The 20,021-nt window shown below is 39.4% G+C and overlaps 1 protein-coding gene across 1 annotated transcript in view; it reads left to right on the top strand.

Annotated features, from left to right (window-relative positions):
* PKHD1 (PKHD1 ciliary IPT domain containing fibrocystin/polyductin) overlaps window positions 1–12,576 on the top strand; it is a gene marked incomplete at its 3' end in the record, with an annotated part of 426,508 nt that extends 413,932 nt beyond the window's left edge. The window contains exons 66-67 of the mRNA XM_081247000.1: window positions 1,177–1,299; window positions 12,116–12,576. Of these exons, the coding sequence (XP_081103126.1) occupies window positions 1,177–1,299; window positions 12,116–12,576 (584 nt within the window). The remainder of the gene's footprint in view (window positions 1–1,176; window positions 1,300–12,115) is intronic.
* Window positions 12,577–20,021: the final 7,445 nt, after the last annotated feature.

Genomic DNA, 20,021 nt, shown 5'->3' with positions numbered 1-20,021 from the left:
GCACGAACCCGTGTCCCCTGCATCGGCAGGCGGATTCTCAACCACTGCGCCACCAGGGAAGCCCCCAATTTTTTTTCTTCTTCTGCCATCCAAACTAGAATAAAAGCTCTATAAGGGCAGACCTGGTCTTTCATACTTATCATTGGCTTTCCAGTGCCTAGAACAATGCCTGGCATGAAGAATATAAATGTATTTTTATTAATATATTTAATGAATAAATGAATAGGAGAGAAGGCATCACTCTAGTTAAGAGCAGACTGAAGATATAAAGTCTTCAATCAAAAGCACACAGCTGTATGAGCTCTGTGGATTGCACCAATGCCAATTTCCTAGTTTTGATGTCATACTGCAGTTATACAAGTTGTTGGAAGTAGAGAGAAGGCTGGGTGAAGGTGCATTGGTCATCCCTGTACATTTCTTTTGACACTTTCTGTGAATCTATAATTATTTCAAAATAAAATGTTTTTAAAAAGTGTTAGTAACACTGTAGCTCTGGTCAACAGAAAGATAACACGAACCACCAAAGTGAGAAACAGTGTCATTTTCTAGCAGCCATTTAACCTTAAATATCAAGATAATACTTCAACATGTAATGGATATAAAAATATTAGATATCTTACATTTTTGAAAAGTCAGGTGTGTATTTTACACTTACAGGACATCTCTTTTTGAACAAGTCACTTTTCACATGTTCAGTAACCACATGTGGTGGCAACTATATTGGATGGTAGTTTTTTTTTTTTTTTTTTTTTTTTTTTTTTTTTTTTGCGGTATGCGGGCCTCTCACTGTTGTGGCCTCTCCCGTTGCGGAGCACAGGCTCCGGACGCGCAGGCCCAGCGGCCATGGCTCACGGGCCCAGCCGCTCCGCGGCATATGGGATCCTCCCAGACCGGGGCACGAACCCGTATCCCCTGCATCGGCAGGCGGACTCTCAACCACCGCGCCACCAGGGAGGCCCTGGATGGTAGTTTTATACCTCAATGTTGTGGTCAGTATATGGGATTTTATTTCATTATTCCTTAAGCTCTGAGACTATTAAATGCATTCTACTGCATGTATATCACAATAATTTTGGGGGAGCGGAGAAGGGAAATATCCTAACATTTAGGGCCCATTTATAATAAAAATGTCACTTTATTCTAAAAAAAAGCCAATGTATTTTTTCATTAATACAGAAATAAAAAGTGAAGAGATTTCTGAATCCCAGACTAAAGATCAAAAGAATCATAGCCACGTCTCACCCAAACGCCAAGAATCACAAGTAGAGACTGAAAAAGAAGGCACCGTGATGGCAGAAGGTAAGCTTGGACAATGGGATGATTCCCACCGAGAAACAAACCCATTGTGTGTGAACTGTAGCCTCCCGCTGGCTGCCAGTTTCTGAATCAGTTTAGTTTATAGCCCCTTCTTTAGCCTTTGTTACTTCTTCTCAAGGAAATTATACCTCAGCATAAGAACACACAAGTCCAGCTGATTCACTCAGCTACTAACCAGTTATTCGAGTTGACATTTATATATATTTTTTCTTACTAGATTATGGGTTTAACATTTGAATTCGTTATATAGAGGAAAGAAAAACCAGAGTATAGGCATATAATCTTTCCCTTAGCTAGTGCAAAGCTGCCAGTTTGGCAACATAATTGAATCTGGGAAAGAAGAGAATGGAGTTGCCAAATACCAACTATGCAAAATAGATTGAATGCAGAACCCTCAAGAAATAAGTCAGCTTTGTTAAGCTCTGCTTTGTCGTTTCGTTTTACTTTTTGCAAAAGGTATTATTTGCCTACGTTGTGCATGATGCCAGATGATTTTGCTTGTTATATTGTTAAATTGTCATTAGAGTTGCTGCCAAGCAGAGAAAAGATAAGCATTTATCGCAGACCAATGTTTTGTCCTTCTAAGGACACAGAAATTACAGAGACAATGGGCAGAACACAAGATGGATTTGCCAAGTACGAGTATGGTGTATGAAAAATATCCATGAAACTTCCATGGATCTGAAATATTTTGAAACATATGCTCTAAATTGTAGAATATTCCTTTTCCCCCCTAAATGATAGCCAATTATCATGATATTTTCTGCTCAAAAAGGAATCCTAATCTTACCAGTTCTGAGTGGATGTTTCACCAAACCATAGCAGTCCGAAGTTGTTCTGCCTCTAATGAGTTTAATGAACTCTGGTGACTGTGTGTATCTGTGTATCAGTTTGTTTGCCTGTTGGATTTTTTCACACAGAGTAAATGAGGGGGGTTTTTTTGTTTTTGTTTTTTTAAGCTTCCCATCAAATTAGCCATCCATACTCCATTCACCTCCTGGACCTGCATCAAAAAGTAGTAGGGAATGTGTGTGGGTGGGGGTGTGAAGGATGAAGATAGAGAGAAGGGGGCAGGAAATCTTTCTAGATTCCATCTAAGACCACTTTGACTTTGGTTTCCAGAAGCTTCTTGTCCATATTATGGCATGCAAATTCAGGACAGGTGTTTGAAAATGGTCCTCCGAACCCAGCTCTGTGAAGAAGGGCATATTCAACTGCATTTTCCAGCAAACAGCAGGAGTGATGCTAATCTTTCCCCTAATCTAATATGGCCATTTACATGAATCTCAGTTTCCCGGCTTAAATTAACTACATTACACAGTCCACAATGCCTGGATGTTTTATTAAGGGACATTTTTTATGTGGGAGCTTATTAATAAATTATCAGGAATGAAACAAGGGACAGAGCTCCTGTGGAAGAGTTTAGATTGAAGAGATGAAAGAATGAAAGAGGCCATTTTATTAGGACATCCAAGTTAAAAATAGAAAGATGTGTGATCCAAATCCTCCCCTGGGGATCAGAGCGGATTTGTTTTCTTATCTTGTAAGCTTTGTCCGAATCTTAAGAACATTGTCTCCAAGGGAAGTAATGAGGCATCTCTTCCTTTTCTTTGGAGATTATTACCAGCTACAAAACATCTAATTATTGTTAGCTTTAAATAAATTAGGTTTTATTTTATTATTACCATGGCACTCTAGTTTCCTTTTCCTTCTGTGTTTTTAAACTTGTGGCATTTGCTGATCAAGCGATTGGCCGTCTCTCTCATAAGCACTCTGCAAACACACAGCATCACCATCACATATTTAGCTGGTGGAATCAAGCATTTTGACTGTCCAGTAGATTCAGACTGTAAATTCATCACGTTATGGCTTTTAGCAAAAATTGTATGTATGCAACAGGGAAGGGAGTAAAGCATGTATCCCTTGTGTTTTACTTTTATCAAGGTTTTTGACATAGGGAGCATCTGAGCTAGCTTTTAAAATTCACATCTGCTTTTGTCACTTTGCTACTCAGAAGATTTAATGAATTACCAGCCTCAGTTAGAGAGGCAGGAGAATGTGACAGTTAAGAGCATGAAACTCGGGTGTCAGCAAGACTGGGTTTAATGCTGATTCCCTTGTTGACTTACTTCGTGGCCTCCAGCAGGTCCACAGCCCTCTCTGTGCCTTTCGGTTTCCTCATCAGGAAGATTGTCCTAATAATATTGCCCACACTCAGATGTTGTGATGCTGATTGAGTTAATGTCACTCTAGAGTGCAGAAAGATTCCTGGCGTATTGTATGTGCTGTGTATGTGTTATTTATTGTTGGTCTTTCTTGTTACTTAGGACTCAATGCCCTCCAAGACCTGACTCCACCCTGTCTTCCTCCTCCTACTCTGGGTTTCATCTTCTTGCCCCGTCCTCACACTCACCTGTTAAAACCTCCTCAAGCTTTTCAGCACCAGCTGCTATGCCCTTTTTTTTTCATAAAACCTTCTCTAATCCTCCCCACCTCAATGAAAATGAATATTTTCCTCTTTGGGTTTCCAAAAATACTGAAATCATACCTCCATAGTAGCACTTAATGGTTTTTGGAATTTGTCATATAAAGATGGCTCTCTGTTCCCACAGGCCAATGGTTCTTAACTAGGGGCAATTTTGTCTCCCAAGTAGGGTGACCAAGTCATCCTGGCTTTCCTAGAACTTTCATAGTTTTAAAAATGAAAGCCTTGTGTCTCAGTAGCTCCCTCAGTCTCAGACAAATTGGGACATTTGGTCATCCTACCTCCAGCGGATCCTTGTATTATCTGGAGACATTTTTGTTGTCACAGCTTGGGGGAGGGGGGTGCTCCTAGCATCTAGTGAGAAGAGATCACCCCTACTACAAAGATGATCTGGCTCAAGATGTCAGTAATTCCAAGGTTGAGAAATCCTGGCAGAAGCGATTACTCGTCTTTGTAACATTTAGGTGAGAGATTGCTGGAATTACAATGAATGAACTTAAATTTTATCTTCCAATACATATTAAATAAGTATTTATTTATTTCCTGAATTTTTTTATACCTTATAAGGTCCTCTCTATATAGTTACAAAGAGATGATATTTGGCTACCTATCCTTTATGAATTTCTAATATGATTGGGACACAAGAATAATATTTTGGGGAAAATGAAAGAACAATTCCCAGGCAATAAACAATTAAGTGTAAAGCAATCACAACAAACAATATGTATTTGAAGAATTTGAAGAGGGGAGAGAACGCCAAAGGAGAGAAAGAATGCCATTATCCTAAGCTACATGTTTAGTGCTTCCAGCTCCCAAATCATATCACAGGGTTTCAAATCCCATTTGCTAAGGGCTTAATTGTGTACTTTGCACAAACTCAGGTTCACAGAAGAGCAGGGAAGGAGCCCTGCTTTGCTCTGCTGAAGCTCAGTTTTGTACCATTCCTTCTCGACTGTTCCCTCATTCCCCTTATTTGGTTAATAAATATCCCCCAAATCTCCCAGGCTAGACACCTCAGAGTTACCTTTAACTGCTAGTCTCCCGTTACCACCCTGCCCCCTTGCTTGCTAGGTTTTATCAATTCCACCTCTGTTGTGTCTTGGTTTTCATCTCCCACCCACTCCATTTCCCAGATATATCTTCAGTTCAGTCTCAGTTAACACACTCCTTATAGATGTTCTTCCTTCACTCTTTCTCTTTTCCCACCAGGACAGTATTCCCTGTACACAGAGAATAAGATACCCTTCTTTCAAGGGTATCTTTCAAGATACCCTTCTATGATGTACCCACAGATCTAAAGTTTCCATTCTTTCCAATCCCAGATCAAATACCTTTTCTCTTTTTTTCAAAATCTTTTATCTAGAAGGAATAGTCCCCTTCTGTCAACTTTTGTGACACCTCCCTTTTATTCATTTAACACCTTTTATATGTAATATAATTATTTGTTTTTATCCTGTCCAGATTCTTCTGTTTAAGTTCTGTATCTTTTCTAATCCCAGCAGCACGTTTACCAGAGGGTGTTAGGGCATGAGACCATTGATCACCATTGTTGAGTAAATGGTGAAGGTAGAGATGAAATGAGCCTTTCTCCTTTCCCTCTCCCCTTTCCAGAGACCCCTGGATTCTAGCAGTTCCTACAACTGCTGACAAAAAAAGAATGGCTACTTATCTCATCTAAAAGAGATGGAAAAATTTTTTCCTGGTTCATAAGATTAACAACAGGACAGTGGCCACACATCCCTTTTGGGTCCTAACAATGGACAAAAAGCGCCAACTTCCTTCCAGGCGATTCTGTCTGCTGGCCACCTGAGTTTCCTCTCCCAGTTTCCTGGGGACTGCCTTTGTCTTTGCAGGACAGCTACTGCTGGAGATCTCAGTGCTGCCTTCTCCAAATCGTACCCTGATCTGTGTCTGGCTACTGGTCACTATTGTGTGTGTGTATGTGAAATACATGCCCCAAATGTTGGGAATGAAAGACTGACATGTGAAAAGGGGCTCCATACCATGCAAGTGTGACCATAAACATTAACTTCATGGATTTCTTATCTCTACCACGTTTGAATTCTACTGACTGTATATGCTGTGTGTTGTGAATGTAAAATAAAAAAGACTGTCAATTTACCTTTTTGTAAGTACAAATCTATGGGGATGACAGGGAGAGGAGAGGAGAGGAGAGGAGAGGAGAGGAGAGGGCCGGCCTCAAGATGTCTGGAAACAGTGAAGAGCAAAACAGCTTAGAACAAGAAATTGTCCCAAGTTCCCAAGAAAGTAAAACTATATTTGGAAGTTATTAATAAATAACATGTCCATTCCATATAATAAAAAGATATGAACATCTCCTAATTTAAAGACATAAATAAAATCTATCACTTACTCCTTAAGGAAACTTTAAAATAAAATAACCAGGAATAAATAAGATGCCTGGTAAATAAGATGGAGAGTTCCAAGGCTATTTGCAACCGAGATCCAATATTACCATTAACAACGGAATATTAGAAGAATTCCTACTTAAATGAGGATAAAACACGGAGCTCATTCTTACCATAATTTTATAACATATACTTTGGAATAGGAAGAAACAAAGTCAGATATAAAACAAAATTTAGAGGACAATTTTGGAGAAAATATATGATGATTTGCAGATGATTATTTAATGATAACTTAAAGATTCAACCACTAACTGCTATAATTTATAAATAACTTGAGTAACTTACTCAAATATAATGTCAATCTATGCAAAAATCATATTAAATAAGCCAATGGTATACAGTTAGGAAAGACAAAGAAATACACATTAGTGACAAAGAATATGCTGCCTTGGAGAAAAAAATCTAAACAAGAGCTATATGGGACTTATATAAAAAATAAACTATATTTTATTGAATAGTTTAAAGAGAAGACTTGAATACATAGGGAATTACAACATGTTTCTAATTAGGTTGACTAATATTGCACAGACCTCAGTTATTACTATATTAACTTTGGTTTAACACAGTTCCAATTATTTTATACAGGAGTAGAACAGCATAAGATGATTCTAAAATTCTTCAAAAACTATAGATCAATACTAGAAAACTAATTTTTTACAGGAAATTGGTTTTTTTTGGCAGTGGGAAAAGGTAGCTCAACCAGAGGGATAATATTTATGTCACTATTCTTCAGACAATGTGATACTGACATGAGAATATATGAGCACATTATGAGAAATAATCTCAATTAGGTATAGATATAGATATTAGATATATAAATGTAATATGTGATGGAGATAATAAAAATAAAGGAAAACACAAGCATTAGTCTATAAATGGGGCTGTAAATTTGACTATTTAGAACATTTATTAATCTAGATTCACACTTCAAAAAATATACCAAAGTAAACTGTAGATAGATTAATGAATTAAATTAGGTTTACTAAAACATAGCCATTGCTAGATTATTATAAACATAATAAAGTGGAGATTACTTATGATATGTGGGATTAAAGGCATTTTTTTCTTTAATCTTCTAAAAATTTTCATACTTCCTGATTTGCCGTGCATTGCTTATTAAAAATAAATAATAATTTTTCATTTAAAGGAACAAATAATCTAGAAAGGACATTGGTGATAATATTTATAATATTTATCCATTAATATTAATTAATACTTACCAATTAATAATGAATAATTTAATGTTATTTATTAATTATGTATATGTCTTCTTCAATATGTGGGCAGGACTGAGCCCTTACTGACAAATGAGAAACCAAAGTGGAGTCCATTCTTTTTGCTGGCTGATCAGCCATCCATCTTGCTGCTTTAGATCCTATTTAAGCTTCAAAACAGAGGTCATTATACTGGGTCTTTTGTACTGAATCCAGGTCATCCAACACTAAATGCAGCACATGGAGACTATATTATGAAAATATAAAGAGTGGGAGTGGGGCTTCCCTGGTGGCGCAGTGGTTGAGAGTCCGCCTGCCGATGCAGGGGACACGGGTTCGTGCCCCGGTCCGGGAAGATCCCACATGCCGCGGAGCGGCTGGGCCTGTGAGCCATGGCCGTTGAGCCTGCGTGTCCGGAGCCTGTGCTCTGCAACGGGGAGAGGCCACAACAGTGAGAGGCCCGCGTACCGCAAAAAAAATAAAAATAAAAATAAAGAGTGGGAGTGGGAGTGGGGTGGGGAGAGGGGAGATTCATTGTTAATTATCCCACTGCAAAAGAAACCAATAAGTGAAATAAGTCAGAGAAAGACAAATACTGTCTTTGATATCACCAATACTGTGATATCACTTATATGTGGAATCTAAAAAATAGAACAAACTAGTGAATGAAACAAAAAAGAAGCAGAAAAAAAAAAAGAAGCCAATGACTACTACCCACACAAATTTTTAAAATCGTAGCTCAGCATATTTCTTGCCCAAGAAAGTTCTGGAAGCCAAAAGAGATCAAGGTTACCTGGAAAAGTTTCGCTGACTGTGGATGAACCTGGATGGACCCAAAACCACGGAGTCTTCCTTTTCATAGAGAAAGGATCTGTGTTCCCATATTTTACCCCATTCTTCCTGAAACTTGATCAAACCCACAAATGGGACTCTAAGATAACGTGGAGGAGCAATGTGAAATGCTATCTTTCCATTTTAATGGGGACTCACCAATGAGGTGGAGGTGGAAAGGAGGCATGCCCTTTCATATGATTTGATACTCACTATTCTTCCTTCCCTGAATATCCCAAATATTCAGCCGAACGCCTTAGGACACATATCTGCTATAAAGTCATTTTTTTATCTCATTTGTCTGAGATCTAAGCTTCCTGTGGAGGTCCAAGATCAAAGGATTGGATTCCTTCTGATGTCCGTGCTGACATATAATGTGTGCTGACTTAGTTCTGTCTATAACCTCACAGTGGGAAGTGGCCAGCCCCCCTCTGCACCTTTACTCAGTGCACTCTCATTTCAGCTGGGGAGTCTGTCAGCTATGTTGCTGATTGGAGCTGCCATGTAAATAATTCATGGGAGATTTTTAAATGGTTTGGGGCCTGCAGAGGAAAGCTACACTCGTGTTAGTCTTTTATGAATAGAGGCAGACCTGAAGAACAAGGGAGAATAGATTTCCAAAGATGGTCTCTCAAAAACAGGATAACGATACCTTCAATGGATTGAAAATAGGTGACTTGCAGTATTTGATTCCCCTTACATGAGATGGTATTGGTTGTACCAAGGGATAAAAATTCAAAGCCCTTTTTCCTTTTTAAACTTTGCTTCTATCTGACAATTGACTATTCTTGTTATTTGGTTATTCTCTGATCTTGATAAACTATATCTTTTTCTCCTGGTGGGAGTGGTAATTATAGAGATGACACCAAGCTCAGTACTTGGCCTAGGATTGGGCTTAACAGAGGGACAAGGTTAACGGCAAAAAAAGTTCCTTCCCTGAAGGAACTCAAAGTCCTAAGAGGAAGATGAGACTGTCATACAAGGAAAGGTGTCCAATAATAGAAAGAGTTGCCCAAGTCAAATGAGAAACTCCAGCCAACAGTATTGAGGCACAAATCAATGTAGTTTGAGCTGTCAAGGAACAGTTCTGGAAGGATTTGAAGATCCCATAAGTGAGACTAGGATAACCTGAAAGCTCTAAGCAAGAGAATTATCCCATAGTTAGAGGACCATGGCAGATACATGCTAGGCAAAAGGACTGTGGAAGAAGAGAGAGAAGATATGGATAATGTGGGTTTCATAGAATATTAATTGACATGTCATCAAAACTATATAAACATGATTACTTTATCTTGTTTTACTGCTCCCAATTAAAAGTGTGTTATATGTATTATATATATATAGAGAGAGTACTTATATTTATATTATGTTGCTATAACCTTCTTTCTTCCTCACCTCAGCTCCCATTCATTGTTAGATTAAATTGAGGTGGGAAATTGTTACCCTTTGCCTCAATACTGTCTCTTACACCATGATATAGACATGATGACTGTCTCCTAACACAAGCCAAGATGGGTCTCAGTAAACTAAGAGAGGAGCATAATACACAGGTTCATAAATTAATATCTACCTTGTATTTAAAACTATACATGTACAAAAAGTTCACTGTCAATCGCTGTTAGACTGAGGAACAAGTCCTGAGAGTAGGGGAGGGGATTAAGAAGAGACGGGGTCAGGAGGGTGGTGCACAAGCACACACACACTTTATTTCTCATCAAACTTGTTTTTATATATTGCAGTAGACAGTATATGTTTTTGTTAAAATCACCAAACTGAATCATCAGACGGTATTTCCTTAATGTTGAAATTATAGTACAAAACATTCTGCGAACCAGGATATAAACATGCGTGAGAGCAGACTGTGACCACCGAAGCACGCGGAGTACAAACTATTGTTAGAGAAATCGCAAGCAACCTCACGGGCTAAGACTCATATCTTCTCTAATAACTCTTTTGGGTCCTGTCAAGAATTAAGCAGGACTTTGCTATGCTTTAAGCTGCAAGGACTGTGTCAGCTTGCAGCTGGTTCCCGACAGTGCACATTATGCATTTGGTGGTGAGATATGAGATAAGCAGGGAAGGGAAATGTCATGCCCCACTCTCATGCGTGTATCCAGCCAGACTTTCTTCTTAACTCCCCACTGCTATCTTAACTTTCCACAGTATATTGTGTGGTTCTCACAGTACAGACTCTGGAGCCACAAATCTTGACCCCTGTAATGTAAGTAAGATCTGCCATTCCTTTATATGTTGTCTTGAGAAGTTACTTAATCTCTCTGTATCTCAATGGCCTCCCTTCTAAGAGGGAGATAATAATAGCACTTACTGGACTTCCCTGGTGGCACAGTGGTTGAGAATCTGCCTGCCGATGCAGGGGACACGGGTTCATGCCCCAGTCCGGGAAGATCCCACATGCCGCGGGGTGGCTGGGCCCGTGAGCCATGGCCACTGCGCCTGCACATCCAGAGCCTGTGCTCCGCAATGGGAGAGGCCACAACAGTGAGAGGCCTGCTACTGCAAAAAAAAAAATAATAAATAATAATAATAGCACTTACTTCACAGAGTACTGGTAAGGATTAAATTGTATATATGTAGGTATATATTTTTATAAATATATATAAAAAAATTGGTGGCCAGCATGTGATAATTGCTATAATGGCTATATAAGTGTTACTTTAAATGATTATTATCCTTTCTCTCTTCAAAGAACACATACTGGAATGTAAAAGGATGAGTATCATTAACATAGAATAATTTTGAATTTCCTTTGTTTAAAAACAATAATTTAATAAAATTATTTTAAAAATTGAACTATAGCATTTTATTGTTTGTAAAAATAGATTGATACATACCTCAACATTCAATGAATTATGAGGACGAGACAGTTATGAGTTAGGAAATACTTTCTGAAGGAAGTGAGAAATTTGGGGAGGTGAGTTAAAGAAGGCAGAGAGTTTTGAAAGACAGCATGGATAAAATATTTCAGGCCTAGGGTGTGTTTTCTTATAGGTTGGTAATTATATATACACAGTAGGGCTTCCCTGGTGGCGCAGTGGTTGAGAATCTGCCTGCCAATGCAGGGGACACGGGTTCGAGCCCTGGTCTGGGAAGATCCCACATGCCGTGGAGCAACTAGGCCCGTGAGCCACAACTACTGAGCCTGCGTGTCTGGAGCCTGTGCTCTGCGATGAAGAGTGGCCCCCGCTTGCCACAACTAGAGAAAGCCCTTGCACAGAAATGAAGACCCAACACAGCCAAAAATAAATAAAATAAAAATAAATAAATAAGAAGACCCCAAGATCACTACTAAAAAAAAAATTGTATATGCACACTCATATGGATATGTGTTTATTTAGATATTTATCTCTGCATATGTTTATGTTTTTGTAAAATCAAAAATATTTAAATGATGAATTTGGCATAAAAGCCAAAAGTATTAATAAGACGGGTTTTTAGAGCTCACATTTCTAAATACAAGTGTGAGTTAACCCACTTGGTAAGGTCTGACTCTGGCCTAATTTTCATATTTAAGCTGCCACGCTTACAATGAAAAATCCTGATTGACTTATCAACATCATAAAATTTTCTTCTGGGAAGCTATATTATCAACTTTGTGTTAGACAGTTAATATTAATTATCAGTTGGGCTTAGGATATCGTGTTTTTCTTTTTTTTTCGAAAAAGTATGTATTCCCAAAGATATCTGGAAATCGATAAGGTGATATAACTCAATCTTTAATTAGCTGGAGATATCTTTTCAGGAATGCTCAATATGCAAAATGTGTGATCAGCTGATTGAGAACCAAGTCTATTTCTTCTCCTCCTTCTTCACTCTCACAGATTTGAGGATGAAGGTCATGCTGGGCAAGCTGAACCAGCTCCCCCATCAGTCACAGAATGGTGTGTCCAGAAGGAAGGTGAGCCGCCATGCAGTCCAAGAGGAAGGTGGCAGCCGAGAAGAGGCCGAGGCCGCTGTGCCTGCTCCCAGTACTACCGGTGTCGCATCACACGGGAACACCTGTGCTTTGGGCTCTCCTGCTCAGCAGCTGTACCTGCAGAAGACTGGGAGCTGGAAGGAGGCCCAGGAGCAGGTGCTCCGATACCAGCTGTCGGGCCAAGATCAGCTGCTGCTGCCCTGCCCAGACCTCAGACGAGAGACGCAGCGATTGCAGGGCCGGAGTCACCTGGGCAAGGAGCATGTCAGCCTGGGGCTGTCCCAGGAGAAGTCAGCCTCCTGCGGTGCCGCCGAGGCATTCTGCCTCCATTCAGTGCGTCCGGAGGCCGTTCAGGGGCAGCTGTGATCAAGGAGTAGTGAGGGCATTTGAAAGTCATAATGTTCAAAATATATCTAGATCATGATGAGCAGGGGAGATGAGGCCTGACCAGTCTGGACACTAAGAAGGGAGAATATGAACTCTGAATTCTGTCTTCAACTTTAAAATGGAAGACAGTCATATAAATGAATGTACATTGAAATGGTATCTGATACATCTTTTGTATTTATCACGAATCCTAGTCCAATGTCAGGCAAATAATAGGTTCCCAAATACTAGATAATTTTTTACTTGTTTTTAGCTTAAGCTGGTTATCTTTCTGATTTCCCAATTTTAATAACGGTGTAATGCTGATTTATACCAGTAGGGGGTGGTATTAAGCTTCCTTTAGGATGATCACCCACAAAGCTTTGGGTTTCTCTTATTGAAGGGATCATGAAAAAGTCTGGTCTGCTACAGCTATTTCTGCAGTGTTAAAGCAAAACATTTCTTTTTCCTATGGGAATATTTGAAGGACAGGAGAAGACCCTGCTCCCTGGTCTGTCAGCCTTACCTTCCAACCACAGGCAACCACCTGGTTTTTCACAAGATGATTTTATTTCATGACTTGAATTCAATCATTATTAGGAGCCCACAGTTGAGCAAACATACCAAGCTTGCACTTCATGAGTACTGACACATGGAAACTGAGATTCTCTTGGGCTTTGCTGAGATTTTAGTTAAGGACAAAATATAAAAATAGCAAGTTTGGGTAAGGAAATTGTCCATGGACCACAGTTATATTTTTCAATAGTTCTTTCTGTTAATAACTGAGTCAAATTTACAAGTGGAAAAAAACTGTATTGGGAGACTAGAGATGACCAAGTGGCCAAGTGGATTATCAGCTAACTTAATTATTAGAGAACTAACTGCTTTTTGGAGAAGATAGTGCATGGGAGAGATTACATCATATGCAGCCTCTCTAGGCTGTGTGCTAGGGGTTCAGATGGAGACCAGAGCAGAGGGTTAGCTATGCTGACAAGTTGAGTAAGGATATGAAAGGCAGTTTCACCCAATTCACACATTTGCAGAGGGCCCATCTGTGTCCAAACTAACTGATACTTTAAGCAGCCTGTGTCCTTGGCTGTGGATCCAGAAGGTCTTATGCACCAAGGGAGTAAGGCCAGGACCGCAAAGGTGAAGAAAATATCTAGAAAGAACTTGCTCTGAGCTTTTCCCTAAATCGAAACCAGGATTTTCCAATCTCTGAAAGATGAAGGGTCTGTCCTATGTTTGAATTAGAGCAGAGGAAACACTCTTCCATGGCAGAATTTTAAACAATGATGTCCTGGAATTAGCCCCAGAGGAGGTATTAATGGCAGAAAGTCATCATCTGAGGGCATCAGCGGGAAAGTATGTCTCACTCTACCATGAGCTGGCAGGGAAGTTCTCAGCCCCCGTGTCCATTCTTTAGGTGTCTTGTAGACATCTCAGATCTTAAAGCTACCCCTGAAAGGAGGTAGGCATTCTTCTCTGTGACACTGTGTTGGATTCTCTGGGTCCTCAGAGAGCTATGATCTTTCACTACAAAAACATTTCAGAAGTTAAGGCTTTTGAGGAGTAGAAAACTGCCCACTAAGGGTTTGTCTGTACATTCTCCCTTTCACCACCTCCAATTCCAGCCCAGCTGTCTTTCCTGAGCTCTATGTTGTTTATCGAGCTGCCTACTGAGAACTTCCACTAGGTTATCCCACAGCCACTACAATGTTAACAGGACCTACAACCTGCTTCTCCTCAGGCTTGCCCTCACACAGTGCATGGCATGACCACATTCAGACTAGAAATCTAGAAGTCACCCACGACTGCTTCTTCTATCTAACCCTTCCCCAAAAGTCAGCTACCAGCTCTTATTTCTACATCTTCTTTACCCCTCTCCCAATCTCTACTGTCTTCTTATCCATCCTGCATGTGCTCAACACTGATCTTTTTGGAAGGCAAGTTTGATCCTATGCCTCTGGCTGGGAGCAACCATAATCGACCTAGTAATTGTACCCTAGCAAAACATAGGATCCCTGAGTCCAGAATGGACTCTTTGGGCCTGAATGGCAGCCAGGAACATCCAGAGTAACTTGCAGGGCTCTTGCATGTGTCATGGGATTTCAGAGTCTAGCCAGAATCCCCAACCCATAGTTAAGGCAGTTCTTTTTTTCCTCCTCAAAAAATGGGAGAATTGGGTAAATTCTGGAAGCAAAGAGAAGAGTTCTTGGTTCCTTTTTGTCTGGAGATGAGCTGATTAAATAAAGCCCCACTGTAACGCTAAACTTACTCAGACCATTAGCATAGGGAACCCAGTAAGTGTTTCCCAGCAGTGACAAGCCTTACCCTTTATTCAAATAAGTAATTTTAAAATGTCTTGTTGCTGTGTAATTTCAAAGGACCTCTTCTTACCTCCCATTTCTGATTTTCTATGTGTGATGGACTCCTTTTCCTCCAAGATACTGAACAAACTAAAATTCTAGAGAGTTCAAAATTATTTGTAAATATTTATGGATGTTAAAGCTGAGAGGGATGATGGGAGCTAGGGTAGTTTCCACCATCTCTTGAGTTTTGGGGAGTGTGTTCAGGGAAGGTACCAGACTCTGACAGAGCTTCGTGTGTCTCTCAGAGTGAGAGCCTGGGCCAATCTGACCAAGGTTGTGTCCTGAAGCAAACTTGCCCATCTCGTTGCCCAAAGAGGCTGCTGAGTACTGAGAGGCTTGAGTACCTCAGGGATGTCCCCTTTCAAGGATTATTCAGTTGAATGACTCCTTTCCATCTAACAGTCTAACTCCAAAAGTATAAAATTACTATACATTGAAATGTATGCAAACTATATGCAAAAATGAGCATGGGGAAATTGAATGTAAATTACATGCAAATATTAATCAACTAAGCTTCTATAAAATGTCATGTACATGTCAATAACAGTAAAGGATTTTAGTTAATTCTGTCATTTAAAATTCATGCATTTGTTCCATATTTTGTTTCCAGAACTTACAATGTATTGTGTCAATTTTGAAAGAGCTACAAGCAGAAGGAATTACTCTGATGAGTGTAGAACCGCTGATTTCAGCTTACACTATATCACTGTGACAAATTACAGTTATATTTGAGAGGCAAATCACATTTCCAGAACTTAATATTTTAAAAAGGGATAAAACATTTTTTATAAAGTTAAATGAGGTTTAAATGGTTGAACCCATAGATTTGGGTGTTTACAAGTATTCTAGCTTTTTTTATCTTTAGGCCTCAAAAGACTGGGAATTTCTTTGCTTGGAACAATTCAAAAAAAGAATAGATTCTGCCCATAAATCTGGTCTGTTTTGAGACGGAAGATCTGTTTAACACATTTGTAGGACTTTCTAGAATTTACTGGGATTTGAATTGATTGCTCTATATCATCCCTCATTTCAGTCTCAAAATGACGACTCATTTATTATTATCACTATATCTTTTAATACCTAACATAGGATCGACCCTCTCAGAAGATTGTATCAATAAGTACATATGCAACTGTACTATGCCATTTTATGTAAGGGACTTGAGCATCTGCAAACTTTGGTATCTGCAGGGGTTCCTGAAACAAATCCCCTATGGATACCGAGGGACCACTGAGGGTAATACGGTATTGTTAGCAGTTGGCACTATGCTGGATGGTAGACCTTCAGAACTTATCTTGCATAACTGAAACTTTGTGCCCCTTGACCATCACCTCCCCATTGTCCCCAGCCTCTGGCAATCACTATTCTACTTTCTGCTTCCGAGTATGACTGTTTTAGATCTACATATAAGCAAGACCATATATTGTTCATCTATCTATGTTGGCTTATTTCACTTAGATAATGTTCTTTAGGTCCATCAGTGTTGTTGCAGACAGCAGGATTTCCCTCTTCTTTAAGACTGAGTGATATTCCACGGTGGGTACTGTTTTAAGTCACTCAGTTGCGGTAATTTGTTACGCAGCTATAGAGACACTATGGTTTCCCAGGACAAAAGGGGAGCCCAGTCTTCTGTCTTGTCCTTGCTCCAGTCTCTTGGACGTCTCCTGATCTCTTTTTCAGTGGACGTGAATCACTTCCAGTCCCCCAGAAGCTTAACCCCCTCACTCGAACCATAGATTACCCTGTGGGCATCTGGATGGCGTCAGTCTCGGTGCCTCTCTGGGTGTCCCACTGGGGCTCGCTCCTTCCAGGGTGGAGGATGCCGGCTCTCAGGTCCTCCAGACACCATGGATTTGTTCCCATCCTGGAACCACAAGATGGAAACAAGCCAGACTGTCCTTGTCTCCCTCTCTCCCTTCTGTCTTCTCATTTCCCAGGCTGTCCCCCCAGCTAGATTCTGAAAAAAAGTTATTTACAGCATCCCCATCAGTTCCATGTGTGACAGGAGACTGATGTCAAGTGAGAAAATGAAATGTAAATTTTATTAAACGCCCCCTCTCCTCTCTGCGTATCAATTCAGATTCCAGCCGAACATAGCAAATCAAATCCTGCCTATGCCCGGCCTCGGGGCACACGGAAAATCATTCTCCTTAATACCATTCCCTTCTAGTAAAATATTTTTCTGTTTGGTAAATGAAAATGGTAAATGCAAACCCTGTATTAATCCTAGTGAAAAGTATATCTTCAAAATGAACAGTTGAAGGAGGGAGCAGAGAAGAGACGAGGGGAGATTTCGGGGGCAAAGGGGAAGAGGTAGGGGATTGGGAAAACAGAATTGTATTTAGCTGTGTCATGCACAGTCCTGGCTGGTGGCTGTGCAGGGATGCATGTCCACAGAATAAATACTGACATTCTTTGAAAGCTTGGACCATCCGGACATTTATCTACATGCTGTCCTGTCTCATAGATAATAAAGATCTTAAATCTGATACACTGGCTTGAAATTGCATTAGAAATATAGTTGCTTCATTCTGTGTGTATGTGCACAATTACAGGCTTGTCTGGAATTTTGACAGGTGATGTCTGACTGTGTGTAGAGAAAAATCTTGATTTGGGGTCTTAAGTGTGATTAACTTAGTGGATAAAAAGCAAATTTTGACTGCATATTTATTGAAATAAAAATAACATGAAATTTGAACCAAAAGTGAACATTGAAAATACCATGACTACTGAAAATACACACTCTATTTATCCAAATTCCACTTGACAAATTTAAATGAAAACTGTAAATACTGTTCTATGTTTTTTAAAAATGAAGTCAATTTATTGAATCTATTTTCTTTTAATTTGCTCATTTAAGTGGGTAAACTATTTTTGAAATGACATTTTGTCAAGAACATATTGGTATTTGGACCACCTGTTCTGATTTGCCTGAGACTGGAGGGTTTCCAGCATATAAGCCTTTCAGTGCGAAAACCAGAAAACCCCAGGAAGTTCCAGGCATACCAGGATGAGTTGGTTACCCTAATACATTACTATTATAAATAATATAAAGTAGTAATCCCTTATACTCTAATAAATTATTAGTATTGTAGACTTTATTTTTGAGAAATGATTTTGAGCTAAATAAACTTATAGCTGTATCTGGAAGTGATTTCCTTGACTTGGTCAAACTTGGCAGATAGAGTTCAGGCTTCCAAAATAGGTGAGGACACAACTCAAGCATTACACTTGATAGCTGAGAAAATGGCATTCTTATCCTTTTCTTTCTTTGTGGTTAAGCTTTAAGAACATTCTTCCTAATACAGCTATAAGTAATCAATATAAAGGAATCTGAGTTTTGCTTTTCAGAGGCTTAGGGATGTGCTAGAACACAACTGATATTGCATAAACAAATGTTAAAAGATAAAACCCAGTTTACATACAGTATTGCATTTAAGATCGGAAAATGTAAGTTAAGTATTGGGCTAAACAGTGCATTCGTTTCCCACCTGGCAGAGGTCTGACCCCTGAGATCGATGGTGCTATGTTTAGAATTTTAAAATAATGCCACACTATTTTCTGCACAAGAAGAGAGTTTATATGGTAATGTAGACATTTTAACTTGAATTATTGTATTGGAAGCCACAATACTTGATTGCTTAACTAAATATATTTGATTTCTTAACTACTCCTCCTTTTTGGTATTTTTGTGTACTAATTAATTAAAATAGGGTATTTTGTTTTAAAAATGGGTACAAATTATATGTGGAAAGAGCATAAAACAGCACTAACTCAAGGCAAAATTGTGGAATCATTAACGTGTGTATTTTGGGTTTGCCCTGACCTTTGTCTTATTTTATTTCTTCCAATCTTGGTCTCCACACCTTTGCTACTCAAACCAGCTCATACCATATGTATTTCAAGCTCTGGACCTATCATTTCTATATCCTTCCATCAAACTTACCTAGCCAGTGACCCATTTTGTCTGGAATTTCTAGATAGTTTCATAGAATAATTCACACTAGTGTTTTAATGTTAGTTATATCACACCTCCTATGGTATTTTCACTTTAACAGATTTCTCAAGGCATGGCTTAAAGGAATAGATCTGAAGATTGAATTCCAGTAAGTGGAGAAGGCTATTTTAGGAGAGGTCCTTCAAATAACGTATTGATACTAGTGTCCTATTGCTGCTATTACCACAAACTTCCTGCCTTAAAAACACCACAAATTTATTCTCTTAAAGTTTTGGATGTCAGAAGTCTGAAATCAGTTTCAATGAGCTGAAATAAAAATGCTCTCAAAGTTGATTCCTTCTTGGGATTCTAGGAGAGAATCTGTTTCCTTGCCTTTTTCATCTCCTCATGGCTGCCTGTATTCCTTGACTTGTGGACCTTCTTCCATCTTCAAAACGCATCTCCAATGTCTCCTTCACTTCGGATTCTTGATTCACATCTAATGTTTTTCTGATCTCCCGCCTCTCTAAGGACCCCTGCAATTACATTTAGGGCCCATCTGGGTAATCCTAGATAACCTCCTCATTACCCGATCTTTAATTTAACCACATCTGGAAGTCCCTTTTGCTATGTAAGGTACATTCACAGTCCCAGGGATTAGGATGAGGATAGCTTTTGAGAGGTCATTATTCAGTCTCCTACAAATAATACTCTTTCTGGTTATTTATGTCTATGGTGAGGTTGGCTCTGTAGGAGGGAAAAGCTATAGTGATGACAAACCCTATCCCTCCACGCAGCTGAGCATATAATTTGGGAACTGGGGATGGAGCACTGCATGGTGGTAACCACCAGCATCACATACCTTTGTGGTCCCTGTTGTAGTGAGAATGGAGAGGTCATAGAATGAAGCCCTTCTGTCCACTTCTGTCCAGTCCTTTCTAAGGCCCCCTCTCAGTGCTGCTGGGATGGGGTTATAGGAGCTTCAGGAATGGGGCCACAGACACAAAGATCAAAGTAATTGGGCCTATTGGATCTTGAGGCAAAAGTGGTATGTTTTAATGCTCAAGAAATCCAAGAAAGAATATTTACCTTTTTCTTTATACGTACAATTTTCCTTTCCTTTCCTTCCACAATTC

The sequence above is a fragment of the Mesoplodon bidens genome (assembly GCF_964165515.1).
Source record: "Mesoplodon bidens genome assembly, chromosome: 10".
NCBI classification, from domain to species: Eukaryota; Metazoa; Chordata; class Mammalia; order Artiodactyla; family Ziphiidae; genus Mesoplodon; species Mesoplodon bidens.
Note: the sequence above shows the minus strand (reverse complement) of the source record. Positions and strands in the feature narration are given on the sequence as shown.